Source organism: Prionailurus viverrinus, chromosome B3, assembly GCF_022837055.1.
Source record: "Prionailurus viverrinus isolate Anna chromosome B3, UM_Priviv_1.0, whole genome shotgun sequence".
Classification (NCBI taxonomy): Eukaryota; Metazoa; Chordata; class Mammalia; order Carnivora; family Felidae; genus Prionailurus; species Prionailurus viverrinus.
In genome coordinates this window covers 61,712,565-61,728,359 of record NC_062566.1, presented here as the reverse complement: position 1 = coordinate 61,728,359, position 15,795 = coordinate 61,712,565, and the positions used below count along the sequence as shown (strand labels likewise).

General features: G+C 38.9%; 1 protein-coding gene across 10 annotated transcripts in view; it reads left to right on the top strand.

Annotated features, from left to right (window-relative positions):
• The first annotated feature begins 14,637 nt into the window (after positions 1-14,637).
• Positions 14,638-15,795, top strand: part of CDIN1 (CDAN1 interacting nuclease 1) — a 267,942-nt gene continuing 266,784 nt past the window's right edge. For 9 of the 10 annotated variants that reach the window (XM_047863425.1, XM_047863422.1, XM_047863429.1 and 6 more), the window contains exon 1: positions 14,638-15,105. In XM_047863425.1, the coding sequence (XP_047719381.1) occupies positions 15,005-15,105 (101 nt within the window). In that variant the 5' untranslated portion in view covers positions 14,638-15,004. The remainder of the gene's footprint in view (positions 15,106-15,795) is intronic. The other variant, XM_047863424.1, reaches the window with a different exon arrangement.

Here is a 15,795-nt window from a genome sequence, read left to right as displayed (position 1 = left end):
ATGAAAGATATCTACGTTTCAATTGCTGTGTATATATTTGTCAAAACTCGAAATGTACACTTAAAATCTGCACTTTTCTGGTATATATATTATATATCAGTTTTAAAAAATGTTTACTTAAATTCCAGTTAGTTACAATACTGCATAATGTTAGCTTCAGGTGTGCAATATAGTGATTCAACACTTCCATACAACATGCGGTGCTCATCACAAGTTCATTCCTTAATCCCCATCACCTATTTAACCCATGCCCCCACCCACCTCCCTTCTGGCAACCATCAACTTGTTCTCTACACTTAAGAGTCCATTTCTTGGTTTGCCTGCCTCTCTCTCTCTCATCCCATTGTTAATTTAAAAAAAAATCTATTAACTTAAATGTATGTAGAGTTTATCAGGAGATAGAAGAAAGAAATGAAACCTGTGTAGTAAACAAGAACATCTCAAAGAGACTTATGTTTGTCTTTTTTCAGTGTGATACGTTTGTCTTCAAAAAAAAATCACCTTGGTTTCAGTGAAGAAAACTGGAATAGAGACACATTTTGGCAGGAATTTCATTAGGAGACTAGCAGAATAAAGAAAGAAAGGAGTCAATGACCAAATGGCTTCACTGGTGAATTCTACCAAACATTTAAAGAATATTTAATACCTATCCTTCTCAAATTCGTCCAAAAAAATTGAAGAGGAGGGAACATATCCAAACCAAAACCCCCTAAGGACACGACAGAAAGGAAAATTACAGGTCAATATCATTAATGATCATTAATGCAAAAATTCTCAACAAAATATGAGCAAGCCAAATTCAATAGTACATTAAAAGGATCATACATATGATCTAATGGTATATATTTCAGGGATGCAAGGATGATTCAACAAATCAATTGATTCTGCAAATCAATCAGTGTGATACAGCACATTTACAAAATGAAAGATAGAGATCATATGGTCATCTCAATAGATGCAGAAAAAGCATTTGACAAAAATCAACATCCATTTATGAAAAACACTCAACAAAGTGGGTACAGAAGGGATGTACCTAAACCTAATAAAGGCCATATATGACAAACCCACAGCTAACATTATATTCAATAGTAAAAAGCTAAAAGTTTTAACTCTGAGATCAGGTACAAGACAAGGATGCCCACTCTTGCCACTTTTATCCCACATGCTACTGGAAGTCCTAGCCAGATAATTAGGCAAGAAAAAGAAATATGAGGCTTCAAAATTGGTAAGAAAAAAATGAAAACTGTCACTATTTGCAGATGACATGATACTATATATAGAAAACCCAAAAGATTCTATCACAAAACTGTTAGAACTAAAAAATCAATTTAGTAAAGTAGCAGGATATAAAATCAACACACAGAAAGCTATAGTATTTCTGTATACATTAATGTTGAGTTATCGGAAAGAAAAACTAAGAAGATAATCCCACTTACAACTGTATCAAAAAGAATAAAATAGGAATAAATTTAACCAAGGAACTGAAAGACCTATACACTGAAAACTATAAGGCACTGATGAAAGAAATCGAAGAATACACATATAAATGGAAAGATATTCTGTACTCATAAAATAAAATAATTCATAATGTTAAAATGTCCATACTATCCAAATTGACCTACAGATGCAACAAAATTGCTATCAAAATTCTGATGGCATTTTTCAGAGAACTAGAAGGTATAATCTAAAATTATGTTCAGCAAAGTCGCAGGATATAAAATCAATGCACAGAAATCGGTTGCATTCCTATCCATCAATAATGAAACAACAGAAAGAGAAATCATAGAATTGATCCCATTTATAATTGCACTAAAAAGCATAAAATACATAGGAATAAACTTAACCAAAGAGGTGGAAAATCTATAGTCTGAAAACTATATAAAGCTTCTGAAAGAAATTGAAGACACTCACACACACAAAAGGAAAAATATTCCATGCTCCTGGATTGGAAGAACAAATATTGTTAAAATGTTGATTCTACCCAAAGCAATCTACATATTCAATGGAATCCCTATCAAAATAACATCAGCATTATTCACAGAGATAGAACAAAGAATCCTAAAATTTGTATGGAATCAGAAAAGACCCCAAATAGCCAAAGCAATCCTGAAAAAGAAAACCAAAGCTCGAGGCATCACAATCTCGGACTTCGACATGTGATACGAAGCTGTAATCATCAGACAATATGGTACTGGCACAAAAACAGACACTCAGATCAATGGAACAGTAGAGAACGCAGAAATGGACCCACAAATGTATGGCCAACTAATCTTTGACAAAGCAGGAAAGAATATCCAATGGAAGATTGGAATGAAGAGAGTCTCTTCAGCAAACTGTGCTGGGAAAACTGAACAGTGACATGCAGAAAAATGAACCTGGAGCACTTTCTTATACCATACCAAAAATAAACTCAGAATGGATGAAAGACCTAAATGTAAGACAGGAAGCCATCAAAATCCTAGAGGAGAAAACAGGCAAAAGCCTCTTTGACCTTGGCTGCAGCAACTTCTTACTCAACATGTCTCTGGAGGCAAGGGAAACAAAAGCAAAAGTGAACTATCGGGAACTCATCAAAATAAAAACTTCTGCACACTGAAGGAAACGATCAGCAAAACTAAAAGGCAACTGATGAAATGGGAGAAGATATTTGCAAACGACATATCAAATAAAGGGTTAGTATCCAAAATCTATAAACAACTTATCAAACTCAACACCCAAAAAACAAATAATCCAGTGAAGAAATGGGCAATAGACATGAACAGACGCTTCTCCAGAGAAGACATCCAGAGATGGCTAACAGACACATGAAAAAATGCTCAACATCACTCATCATCAGGGAAATACAAATCAAAACTACAATGAGATACCACCTCACACCTGCCAGAATGGCTAACATTAACAACTCAGGCAACAACAGACGTTGGCGAGGATGTGGAGAAAGAGGATTTCTTTTGCATTGTTGGTGGGAATGCAAGCTGGTGCAGCCACTCTGGAAAACAGTATGGAGGTTCCTCAAAAAACTAAAAATAGAACTACCTACAACCCAGCAATTGCACTACTAGACATTTATCCAAGGGATAGAGGTGTGCTGTTTCAAAGGGGCACATGCACCCCAATGTTTATAGCAGCATTATTCACAATAGCCAAAGTATGGAAAGAGCCCAAATGTCCATCGATGGATGAATGGATAAAGAAGATGTGGTATATATATATACATGGAGTATGGCTTGGCAATCAAAACGAATGAAATCTTGCCATTTGCAACAACGTGGATGGAACTAGAGGGGATTATGTGAAACAAAATTAGTCAGAGAAAGACAAATATCATATGACTTCACTCATATGAGGAATTTAAGATACAAAACAGATGAACAAAAGGGAAGGGAAGCAAAAATAATATAAATACAAGGAGGGGGACAAAACATAAGACACTCTTAAATATAGAGAACAAACTGAGGGTTGCTGGAGGGGTTGTGAGAGGGGGAATGGGATAAATGGGTAAGGGGCATTAAGGAAGACACTTATTGGGATGAGCATTGGGTTTTATACATAGGGGATGAATCACTGGAATCTACTCCTGAAATCATTGTTGCACTATATGCTAACTAACTTGGACGTAAATAAATAAATAAATACTATATATTAATTAATTAATTAAATTTGTAAGGAACCACAGAAGATTCCAAATAGCCAAATCAGAAATCTTGGGAAGGAAGAACAAAGCTGGAGATATTATATGCCCTGATTTCAAACTATATTACAAAGTTATAGCAATCAAAACAGTATGGTTTTGGCAACAGATACACAGATCAATGGAATAGAATTGAGAGCCCAGATTTAAACCTGCACATATATTGATGGTTAATGACAAATGAGCCAACATACAATGGAGAAAGACTGTCTCTTCAATGTTGGGAAAACAGTGCTGGGAAAACTGTACAGCCACACGTGAAAGAATGAAATTGACCACTATCTTACACCACACACAAAAATTAACTCAAAATAGGATTAAAGACTTACTGTTAGACCTGAGACCAAAAAAATCCTGGAGGAAAACAGAGACAGCAAGCTCCCTGACATTGATCTTAGAGATATTTTTGTGGATCTGACTCCAAACGCAAGGGAAACAAAAGCAAAAATAAACAAATGGGATTAGATCAAAGTAAAAACCTTCTGCACAGTAAAAGAAACCATTATCAAAACAAAAAGGCAACCTTCTGAATGGGAGAAGACTGTTATAGACCATATATCTGACAAGGGATTAATATCCAAAATATATGAAGAACTCATACATGTCAACAAAAATAACAAAAAACAGTCTAATTTAAAATTGGGCAGAGTATCTGAATAGACATTTTTCCAAAGAAGACATGCATATGGGCAACAGACATAAGAAAAAATGTTCAGTATCAATAATGGGTAAGAAAATGCAAATCAAAAACCACAATGAAATGTCACCTCACACCAATTAGAATGGCTGTTACTAACAACAGCAGCAGCAGCAGCAACAGCAGCAACAGCAGCAACAACAAAAACAACATCAAAACACCAAGAAATAACAAGTATGTGGAGAGAGGAAACCCTTGTACACTATTGGTGGGAACGTAAATTAGTGCAGGCACTAAGGAAAGCAGTATGGGTATTCTCCAAAAAATTAAGACTATAACTACCATATGATCCAGCAATTCCATTCTTTTTGTCTGAAGAATGAAAAAAACACTCATTCAAAAAATGTATGCACCCTTGGGGCACCTGGGTAGTTTAGTCAGTTAAGCATCCGACTTTGGCTCAGGTCATGATCTCCTGGTTCGTGGGTTTGAGTCCTGCATTGGGTTCTGTGCTGATAGCTCAGAGCCAGGAGCCTACTTCAGATTCTGTTTCCCTCTCTCTCTGCCCCTTCCCTGATCACACTCTGTCTCTCTCTGTCTCGAAAATAAATAAACATCAAAAAATATATGCACCCCTATGTTCATTGCAGCATTATTTATATAGACAAGAAATGGAAATAACTAAACGTCATTGACAGATGAATGGATAAAGACGCGGTGTGTGTGTGTGTGTGTGCGTGTGTGTGTAATAGAATATTACTCAGTTATAAAAAAGAATGAAATCTTGCCATTTGTGACAGACCTACAGAATATTATACTATGTGAAACAAATACCATATGATTTCCTCATATGTGGAATCTTTAAAAAATGAATAAACAAAACAACTCATAGAGAACAGATTGGTGGTTACTAAAGGGAAAGGAGGGTGGGGGTGGGCAAAATGGGTGAAAGGGGTCAGTTGTATGGTGATGGATAGTAACTGCATTTTAGTGGTGATCACTTTGTAGAGCAGGCAGATGTTGAATTATAATGTTGTACACCAGAACTTAGGTTATAACAATTTTACTTCAAAATATAATGAAATAGGGGCGCCTGGGTGGCGCAGTCGGTTAAGTGTCAGACTTCAGCCAGGTCACGATCTCGCGGTCCGGGAGTTCGAGCCCCGCGTCAGGCTCTGGGCTGATGGCTCAGAGCCTGGAGCCTGTTTCCGATTCTGTGTCTCCCTCTCTCTCTGCCCCTCCCCCGTTCATGCTCTGTCTCTCTCTGTCCCAAAAATAAATAAACGTTGAAAAAAAAATTAAAAAAAATATATAATGAAATAAAGGACTTATATACTGGAAGCAGCATTTTCTTAGAGTGACAGGTAGGACTTGGTGATTGGCTCTGATGGAAAGGATGTGTGGTGGCTATAGTGCCATTCAAAGAAAGAAAGCATCCCTAAAGGGACATAAAAATGAGCTTCATTTTTAAAAAGCTGTGTTTGAGATGGATTTGGACTTCCAAGATATGTGTGGTGCACAAGTGGCTACATGGCTATGGACCCCCAAATTCAGATAAGAGAAGTTATTATACATTGGACAAGACTGAAATAAGCATTAGTCTCCAAGAGAAAACAAAAGGGGGATTAGTCATTTGTGTAAATGAAGGCATCCAAGATGGTACTGGTGATTGTAAGCCTGGAGAACTACAGAAATAGCTAAAAGCCAATTCAGGTCATCTGAATATAAATTTAGGTCTCCTTGGGGAAGCAAATAGGGATTTTGATTGCAATCGAGGAAATTTACATTTAGTTACTTTGCTGTCTATCTTTAGAAATGATGAAAATCTGTGGTACCTATAAAAGAGGAATCCATTAAAAAAAAGTCTGTCTATTATTATCTAATATGTATATCACTGGGGTAGAAATCTGATTCCATTAAATATTAAGACCATCCAACTAATTCTTCCACCTGAGTCCTTTTGACTTCAAAGTCTAGTCTCATAAATATTAGATTAGACTGCCTTCTTGGGGGATCATTCCTAATGTATTGCTGATGAAGGCTTGGGAAACACCCAAACACAATAAGGTGACTAGGATGTAACCTCTAGTTCTATATGGATACTTCTAAAGATAAGGGAGCCATGTTAGTGTAGGTCCTCTGAGAAACAGATGCAAGACAGGATTTGACATGCGGGAGTTTTATTGGGATAAACATCAGTGAGGAAAGTAGAGGAAAGAGTGGGAGAAGGTTGGGAGAGCTGACTCCTGAAAAGGAGAAAGGAAAGGCAGGAAAATAGAGATGTCTCTAAAGGGACTGTTCGGTGGCATTTCCTTTTTCTATCATATAGCTGAGATCTTCAGAATGTTTATTAGCCCAGAGAGTGTGAATTACAATTATACAGTGAGTGGGATAATTACACATTTAAGATAGATTTCATATGGATAAAAGGAAATTATTGGTTTCTTGGATGAGATAGAAAGTATCTACGGTCCGTGTTGTGGGGTGGCAGATGGAGAGATTTTGAAAGTTATGCCTCAGTTATCCTGTGGGTCTGATTAGGTAATACAATTCTATCTTTGAAGTCCCAAGAAATCAGCATGTCAATCAAATGCCTATAAATCACGTGTGACTGACAGGAGCTTGACACATGATTTAAGGACTTTGTGTTCTCACTCATTTTACAAAGTGAAATAGGTTTTAAAACCATTTTATTTGAAAATAATTTCAAATTTATCAAAATATTACAAAATAAAAGTAGTATAAAATGAAGAGTGCAAAAAATGCCCATATACCCTTTATCTAGATTTGTCTACTAGTGATTTTTATTCCATTTTGATTTGTCACTTACTCTCACTGTCCTTGACTTATTTTTTCTGGATCATTTAGGATATATATATATATATATATATATATACACATATATATATACACATATATATATTTATATATTTATTGCATATATATACTTATATATACATTTATATATATTTATATATAATATCTAAAATATAAGTGTTTTACATAAATACTATATAACTTATCATTTGTATTCCAATGTGACGAGTTCATCCAGTAATGCCCTTCATTGTACTTCTTCCCCTCCAGTATGAGATATGGTCTTGCCAAGTATTGTATTGAGTAGCCATATCTCTTTAACCTTTTTAAAACTGGAACATGAAATACTTTTTTGAAAAATTAAATCTTATTGAAGAATTGAAGAATTAAACTCTGAGAGTGGGGACTTGGTCAGTCCTATATGTTGCTTATACATATAGCCCAGAACAGTGCTTGGTACATGGAAGCACTCAGTAAATATCTGATGAATGAATGAATGAATGAATGAATGAATAACATTTTGTGTATGTCCATATTTTTCAAAGAAGGGTTGGCATAAATGAGTTACATTGGTCTTTGCCTTTTAAAAGCATTTATATCATGTTTTTAAAAGTTTTATACAAATAGTTCCAGTGTTTATTTTGTAAAAGTAGATCACGCGTACGTTCATGTGTGTGTGTGTGTGTGTGTGTGTGTGTCTGGATGCATGTGTGGGTAGAGCTTAACTGTACCTTAAGACCCCACCCCTGATACTCCCTGCCCACACCATCACCTTAAATCCCTTCTCATCTCTGTAACAACTTAAACCTTTTAGTGCTGTTTGAAAGTGAAATGAAAACCCAAGCTCTTCTGGCATGAAGATTGGCATCCAGTGTGACTGTCCTCTGGGCAATGCAAAACATTTGCTCCCTGCATCAAGGGCTGTGATGAATCTGAACGTTCAGATACAACTAGTAGCCGTCTTAAAAAAAATGTTGGCTCCTGTGTCAACATGTTGACTGACAGAATGTCCACATGGTAGGAGACTTACTGACATGATTTCAATCATAGCTCTGTGAATGGAAGGCTGCCCATCAGTCAAGTCACAGAAATCTCTGCCTCGTTCCAGAGGGTCCATTGCATCATTCCCACATTGTCAGAATTGCGGCTCATTGCTGGAACTGAAGGATGGCCCCACCTTGTGCTGATTACGCCAGGGACCTCCTTCAAGGACTCGCCTTGTGAGAGTTCACCTCCTAACTTCAGAAACCTGCTGCTCTACTCTTAATATGAAACTAGGGTCAAAACTGCCGAGCGTTGATAAGAATATCTTTGGCTCACGATTGTAATATAAAGTGAACAGAGCGGGACTCGAATTGTAATATACAGTTTGATTTTATCTATGAAAAGAAAAAAAACTTTGTAGAAAAATGACTGGAAGAAATAATGCCAACATGGTTATAGTCGTGGCTTCCAAGTGATGGGACTAAGGGTAATTTATAGTATCTGATCTTGTGTTGTTGGCTACAAGGAGCATATGTTTCTTTGATGATCATGAAAAGAGAAATTAAGTATAAAAAGAAAGATGGATTTTTATAGCCTCACATTTAAAAGTGAAATCTAAAGAAACTGGTTGAAGTTCTAAGCCATATTGTATCTCAGTTTCCCCATATGCCAAGTAGGTACGAGAATGCCAGTTATAGATTCTGTGATGGCAATACATGAGATAAGCATGTAATATGCTTTCATTTGCTCAAAATAAAGGAGCCTATTATTATTATAATAATCTTTATACTTATCTCTGAAGGAACTCCTTCCCCCAACTCTCCTTCTATCAATCATGAAGAAGGAAAGGGTTATAAATCCTGACTGGCACCTTGCCTGCTCTTTTGAAAGTCTAACCCAGTGGGATGGCAAAAGAGAGTAATTTTTTAAATGAAGAGACTTTAGAGCTAATCTCCATCTGACATGTGCTTCCAACTCCAGCTTATGTTGAAAGAAGTGCTTATTAAGGACACACTTGATTCCTTGCCTCTCATTCTTCTTTCTACGGGAGAAACCGTCTACTTCACCAGCAGAGTCCCTTTCAATTCCTGAATTTATACATGTGAGAAAACCTTCAGAACATGATATATTCTTGCAGAATGGTCCGTGGGACAAGAAGAGTGATTGACAACTGCAGAAATTACATCTGAGGTTTAGTCCTGCAGGAAAAGGGGATACAAATTGCCTGCAAATTATCCACAAGTCCCTGATGAGCCTGAGGAGAAAATTTAAGAGGCTTCAGTCTTTCTTCAACAAACATGTTCACGTGTCTCCCTTTACTATAACACGCAAACACCCAAGAGAAATTGTCCCTGTAAAAACACTACTTTGTTTTTTATCCTTGTCAAATGTGTTACTGGTAAGTGTGCAAATGCCAATTAATAATCTTCATCATGTGCCAACAGCGGTCCATGTATGACTCAGAACAGAAGAGGTATATAAACTCCAACTGATTGGTTTATAATTTAAAGAAGAAATTAGGTTTTATGCTATAAAAACACATGGTGTTAACCTCATAGGATGCATAATGAAATAGCCTGTAAGGATTTGCACTGTTGATCTTAATAAATATACATACAGTAGAATAAAGGCAATAATAATGATGATGATGGATACTTACAAGTCTAAAAGGAACAGATTAAACTTCTAAGAGTACACGAAAGTGTGATGTCCTAGACTTTGCACATACCTGGCTTACAATAATGGCTTTCTAAAGTACTAACACAGTACTACTCACAAATGTGATCAGCAAACGAGTGCTGGTCCTCAAAGTTTGTCTTACACATTTTGATGTGAAAAGTATAGAAATAGAGAATAAGCATTTAGAAACTTTTATATCAATTTGGTTGAGTAATTCTATTGACTCTCATAATAACAAATTGGGGGCTTGCATTTTATGTCTTTGCCTTTTTAAATTTCATTTTTTGAGTAATTCATTTTTATCATATTTTACAGAAATAATTGTCCATGAAAAATTGGGGGAAACCTGAGCCCTCAATGCAGAGACTTTGAGAAATACTATTCTCAAATGTTGTAGGGGTGCCTGGGTGGCTCAGTCGGTTGAGCATCTGACTTCAGCTCAGGTCACGATCTCGTGGTTTGTGAGTTCGAGCCCGACATCCGGCTCACTTCTGTCAGCGTGGAGCCGGCTTCAGATTCTCTGTCCCACTCTCTCTGCCCTTCCCCTGCTTGCACTCTCTCTCTCTCTCTCTCTCAAAAATAAAAATAAACATCAAAGAATAAAATGTTGTAAAACAATGGATGGGATAAATAGAAACCACCTCTCTAAGCCTTAGGTTTCTCATCTGGAAAATGGATTTAATAATAGCACTTACCTCTTGAAGCTAGATCTGAGAATTAAGGGAAGATCAATGCATGTAAAGTGCTTAGCATGGTGCCTGCTCTTGGTAAGTGCCCCCGCCCCAAATAATATTGAATAACATAGACTTGCAGACATGCCATTCTGAATTATGTGTGCCCAGGACACCAGTCCTGTTTGTAACACAGGTCTTCAGTGAATTCCCCCACCAACACATAAACTCCTTCTGGAATCAGGCCACCTGGTTTGACAGACTAGGAGTTCATACACCACTGTCTTGGATGAAGCAACCAAACATTTGGATTTTTGGTCTTCTCTGACTATTCAGAGTAACTGCTTTATCATCATGGTTTGGAATGTCCTTCTGTATTATTCCTTTTGTTTTCCTCAAGTCATTTAGTTGAGACATTGCTGCAAGCCTAAACAACTGAATTATTTTGATCTTTATTGTTTACTAAGTGCTCGTGTTATATTGGGACCAGGATAAAAGGACTTGGCACTCGTGGATGGCACGTATGGAAACGTAAACTCTGCTTCCAAAAGATGCATCGCTTTAGGTGGTACTTCATAGGGAGAAGAGACCAATATGAGATCTCTTCTATTCAAAGATGCCGAATGAGTTTTTTGTTTGTTTGTTTGTTTGTTTTTAATTTTTTTTTCAACGTTTATTTATTTTTGGGACAGAGAGAGACAGAGCATGAACGGGGGAGGGGCAGAGAGAGAGGGAGACACAGAATCGGAAGCAGGCTCCAGGCTCTGAGCCATCAGCCCAGAGCCTGACGCGGGGCTCGAACTCACAGACCGCGAGATCGTGACCTGGCTGAAGTCGGACGCTTAACCGACTGCGCCACCCAGGCGCCCCCCAAATGAGTTTTTTAAAGTGTGTTCTGGCTAACTGTCAAAATTGAAGGTCCTCACTTCTTCAGCAGGCACTGCTGCTGGCCAAAGAAAGTAGCCAGCTAGTTTGAAGCATACATGCTTCTTAAGGAAAATTCAAACAAAGAGTTTTTTCTTTTTGAATTATAGAACATGGTGATGGAGAACATGGGGCTTTACAGTCAGATTAGCTTGGATCCAAATCACGGTTTTGTGACTGAACTGGACCCAGGAGACAACTTCTTTACTCTCCTTGAGCCTCAGTTTCCGAAACTATAATGGGATGATGGCTAATGGGATAAGGTTTCAGCATAATATGAGCTTAAATATTAAGTCCCTTCTTTATTCTGTTAGTAAACTTCAATTATTCTTTAAAATAATCAATGAGATGACTTTACCAAGTTTCCATGAATTGAATCAGACTTTAAAATATAATAAAAATAATATGCCAGTATGTATTTTTAAAACCATGCATTAGATTTGGCAGAGTCAGTGAACAACAGACTGTTTAAAAATGCGACTGACTCTTTCCAAGGTCAAGCATGTTCAACTCCTTTTCACTCTGTCTAGAACTCTTTGCTCCAGCCAGAATAACTTTCCCATGCGCGTGACTTGGCTCATTCTTATTTTTAGTCCTTTGTGTTTAGCACTCTTCTTGAAATGACCTTCTGATGCCTCCCTGCCAAACCCCACACTCCTTTACAATTGTCCGTCATTCACAGTGTCCAGGAATTGGCAGAAAGAGATCTGGTCAAGCCAATCTCCCCAGCCCATCTTTCAGGGCTAGTGGCTCTTCGAGGTAGCTACTCTCCACTTTGACCCATTCTCTTGCTATGATTTCGTATACATTTTTCATATTTGTAGATTCTTTCTCCCCATCAGAACTAAAATGTTCCATTTCTTGGGGGTTACACCGTGACATTCAGGATCAGAGAGACTGTCACTTGCTCAAGGCCACACAATTTATGACCGATTTTAAACAGGGAGCTAGTTCTTTGAGTTTTATTTTGGTATTATTTTCATTTCACGATCTATTTCACTTAAGTGGGGAAATGGTATTACTGACTGAGAAACATTAGGGGAACTTCAGAGATGGAAAGGCAGCTCTAGAAGGAATAAAGCAGATGAGGGGCATGGAGTGTGATGTGAGAGATGGGGAAGAGTGAAGGGGAGGGTTAAGGGGGAGAGACAAGAGCCTCAAAGGAGTAATTATCTTACCCTGAGCATTTCGCGTTAAAAAATAAATAAAACAACACTTAAACACCACTACCACTACATTTCTGCTTTGCTTCTATTTTGTACATAATAAACATCCCTACTGTCACTGCCAATGAAGAAACAACATAACTGTGCTTTTCCCCTGGCGCTAACTCTAAACAATCTACTGGATTTGGGTCAAAACTGTAAACTCCCAGCATGTTACAAGTAAAGAAACAGAAAAACCTGTTTTTTGTTTTTTGTTTTTCCTGAACAGTTGTGAGGGTGCACACAGGACAAGAGCCAGAGAGGAGTCACCATAAAAAAGAACTAGAGCAAACATCCTTGAACTGATGTTTCCTATAAAAATCCGTTGGCTGTGAATTGGAAAGAGTGAAGTGGGGAAGGAGAAAGGAATGGGGGGGGGTCAAGTAGTGCCTGCTTATCGTCAGCTAGCTTTCATGTAAAAGTCATGGCAGGGTCAGCAACAAACTAGCCAGGTGGTAACTCCAGGCCATGCTGCCATAAATAAATAGTTATGTACTAATGTCACACAACCAGGGCTAGATGCAAAGCATATGGGCAAAACAAAACAAAACAAAACATTCTGATGTAAATATTAAAAAAAAAAACAAAAAAAAACTATGGTTGCTGAGTTCAGGATTCCCTGTTAATACTGGATTTTGAGACACCTGGGAAAATAAAGTGGTGCAGCTTTTTAAAAACCTGCTCTAAAAGGTTCTTTGAAATGTAGATTGTTCCCTTCAAAAAAAAAAAAAAAATCCTTAACCTTTGGCCTAAGAGAGTTGTTACTTTTGGTGTGTTGTAATTAAGCATTAAGAGTTCTGTTTGCAGCAGGTCTTCAGTGAATGGTGGCGAGACCACAGACCCTGGAACCAAATTTTGAAAGTTTAAACTCTGGGGTTGCTTACTTGTTCTCTTGACCTCTGGGAAAGTTACTGAAACTTTCCATGCCTCAGTTTATTCGCCCCCCACAAAAGGGAGGAGGAGGATTATCATGTCGATGGTACCTGTTTCATAAGAAGCTATGAAGATTAGGAGACTAAATATGTGGAAAACAGACAATACCTGGTCAACAGCCATGTCCATGTGACCTATCATTATCAAGTAGTCTTACAAAGGCTTTTTGTCTTACACAGACTATCTGCCCCTATGCTAAGGAATCTGTTCCTTGCACTAATTTATTTAAATGCTAACAATAACTCCATGAATTTTAAAAATCAATTTTACAGACAGAGGAACTAAGGCTTAGATGGATTCAGAAATTTCTCCAAGAAAGCGTATCTAAGCTAAATTTCCAATCTAGGCCCTACTCCAGGTTTAAAAAAAAAAAAAATTACAACTTACACATTCTTTAAAATCGAAACACTTTTTCTTTCATTTGCTTAAAATGTTACAATTTAAAAAGAAACACAACACATGGCCGTCTAAAAACCAGAGATTTTTAAAAAGGGATTAAAGGAGGGGCTGATGTCCTAATAAATTGCCTCAGGAGGGCTGAGATCCTATCACAACACCTAAAGAACAGTAATCCATTCAATGACTCATTTCTGGAGCGCCTACTATTTTCTGAGAGCTCAGAATACAAAAAGAAGAAAGAACTGATTGCAGTACCTAACTCTGGGGAGTAAGAGGGATACTCTTTCCTGCGGGCTATTTGATGACGTCGGATTTGTTTTCTACCGTTTTCCAACCTGAATCAAAAGTCCCTTCCACGCGAGCTGCAGAAGTGGCCGGACTTTCCTCAACACAGGCCAAGCTGCAGGTCTACAGCCACCCTAGTGGGTTTCACTGCCAGGCTCAGGGTCGCAGAGTGCAGAGAGACTTTGGTAGAGTGAAGCCAGCTTTCTTTGTAGGTGTCTTGGATTGGAGCTGCGCTAAACGGGCGCATTTGAAAGCGTATTCAAATCGCGCGCCCTAGCAGTCGCTTTCCGGGGCTCAAGCTTAAAGACTGTGGGTACGGCACCCGTGTGCTCGGCCGCCTGGTCTGTGCGCTACGGCTCCCTGGCTTCTGGCAGCTGGGAGAGTGTGAACTGCGCAAAATACCCAGGATGATCCCAGGTGGAAGCGGCCGGGACGCCAGCCCGCGGCGATTTAAGCGCCACCTCTGCTGACGACAGCTACTTCCTGGTTGTTTTGCCCTTAACTAACATGGCGGCCGGTTGCCTTCGGCTGGGCCCATTGCGGCTGCTCAGAAAGCCAAGGTAGGGCACTCGGGGCTACAGCCCGCCCCCCGACGCCGAGCTGCGGTGTGAAGCTCGTCTGTGCAGCTGGTGGTAAAGGGGATATAGGAGCAAGCCAAAAAAGACCAGGACCCAGCGCCGTGCCGCTGTGTGCCCACCCCTCGTCTCCCGGCACCAAGGCTGCTGGAGCCCGGGGTGTTTTTTCCTTGTCCTCGCCACTTCCCAGTCCCTGGCCCAACATGATACTGACCAAAGCCCAGTACGACGAGATAGCCCAGTGCCTAGTGTCTGTGCCGCCTACCAGGCAGAGCCTGAGGAAGCTGAAGCAGAGGTTCCCCAGGTAAGTGTCTGTCTCCACTTGCACAGCCCTTTAGCCCTTTGCCTGCAGCAGCTGTGTTTGGGCATCCCAGCCAGCGCTCAGGAAACACGTGTCACACATGAGCGGGGAGGAACAAGAGTGTCTGGTCTTAGGAGATCAGGGATGTGAAGAGGTTGCTTCTTTCACCTGTCTACCACAAGAGACTCTTAAATGGATGAATCCCTGGCAGCTTTCCAAGGCCTTGAAATTATATTTAAGTCCATTAATGTTTATTGAAAACTTGGTGTGTTCTAGGTGATGGGTGCACATAGTAGGTGATTCATAAATGCCTAGTGTTTAATTGACAGATACTAGGAATGAATGATAGGTGGCAGGGCCCTCCCAAAGTGGAAATACAAATTCTAGATCCAGAAGGAGGAAATGGAGGACCCTTTTCAGTTGGACCCTGGAAAGAAACAAGGTACCACCGGGGGAAAGGGACCTCCTACTGTTCAACTTTGACTCTAAAGCAGTTAAGTGATCTCAGTCCAGTCAGAGAGATTGGTGCTCTAGGGACTCCACTATTGGGTCAACATTGGCCATTTCAACAACCATATATATACACATTCCAGGTGTATTTCATACTTCCCACCTCCCCAGAACTCATCTGTTTTCGGTGACTTTAAGATTATCCAACTTTCTAAGAAGGGACTTTAGGAACTCTATATTATA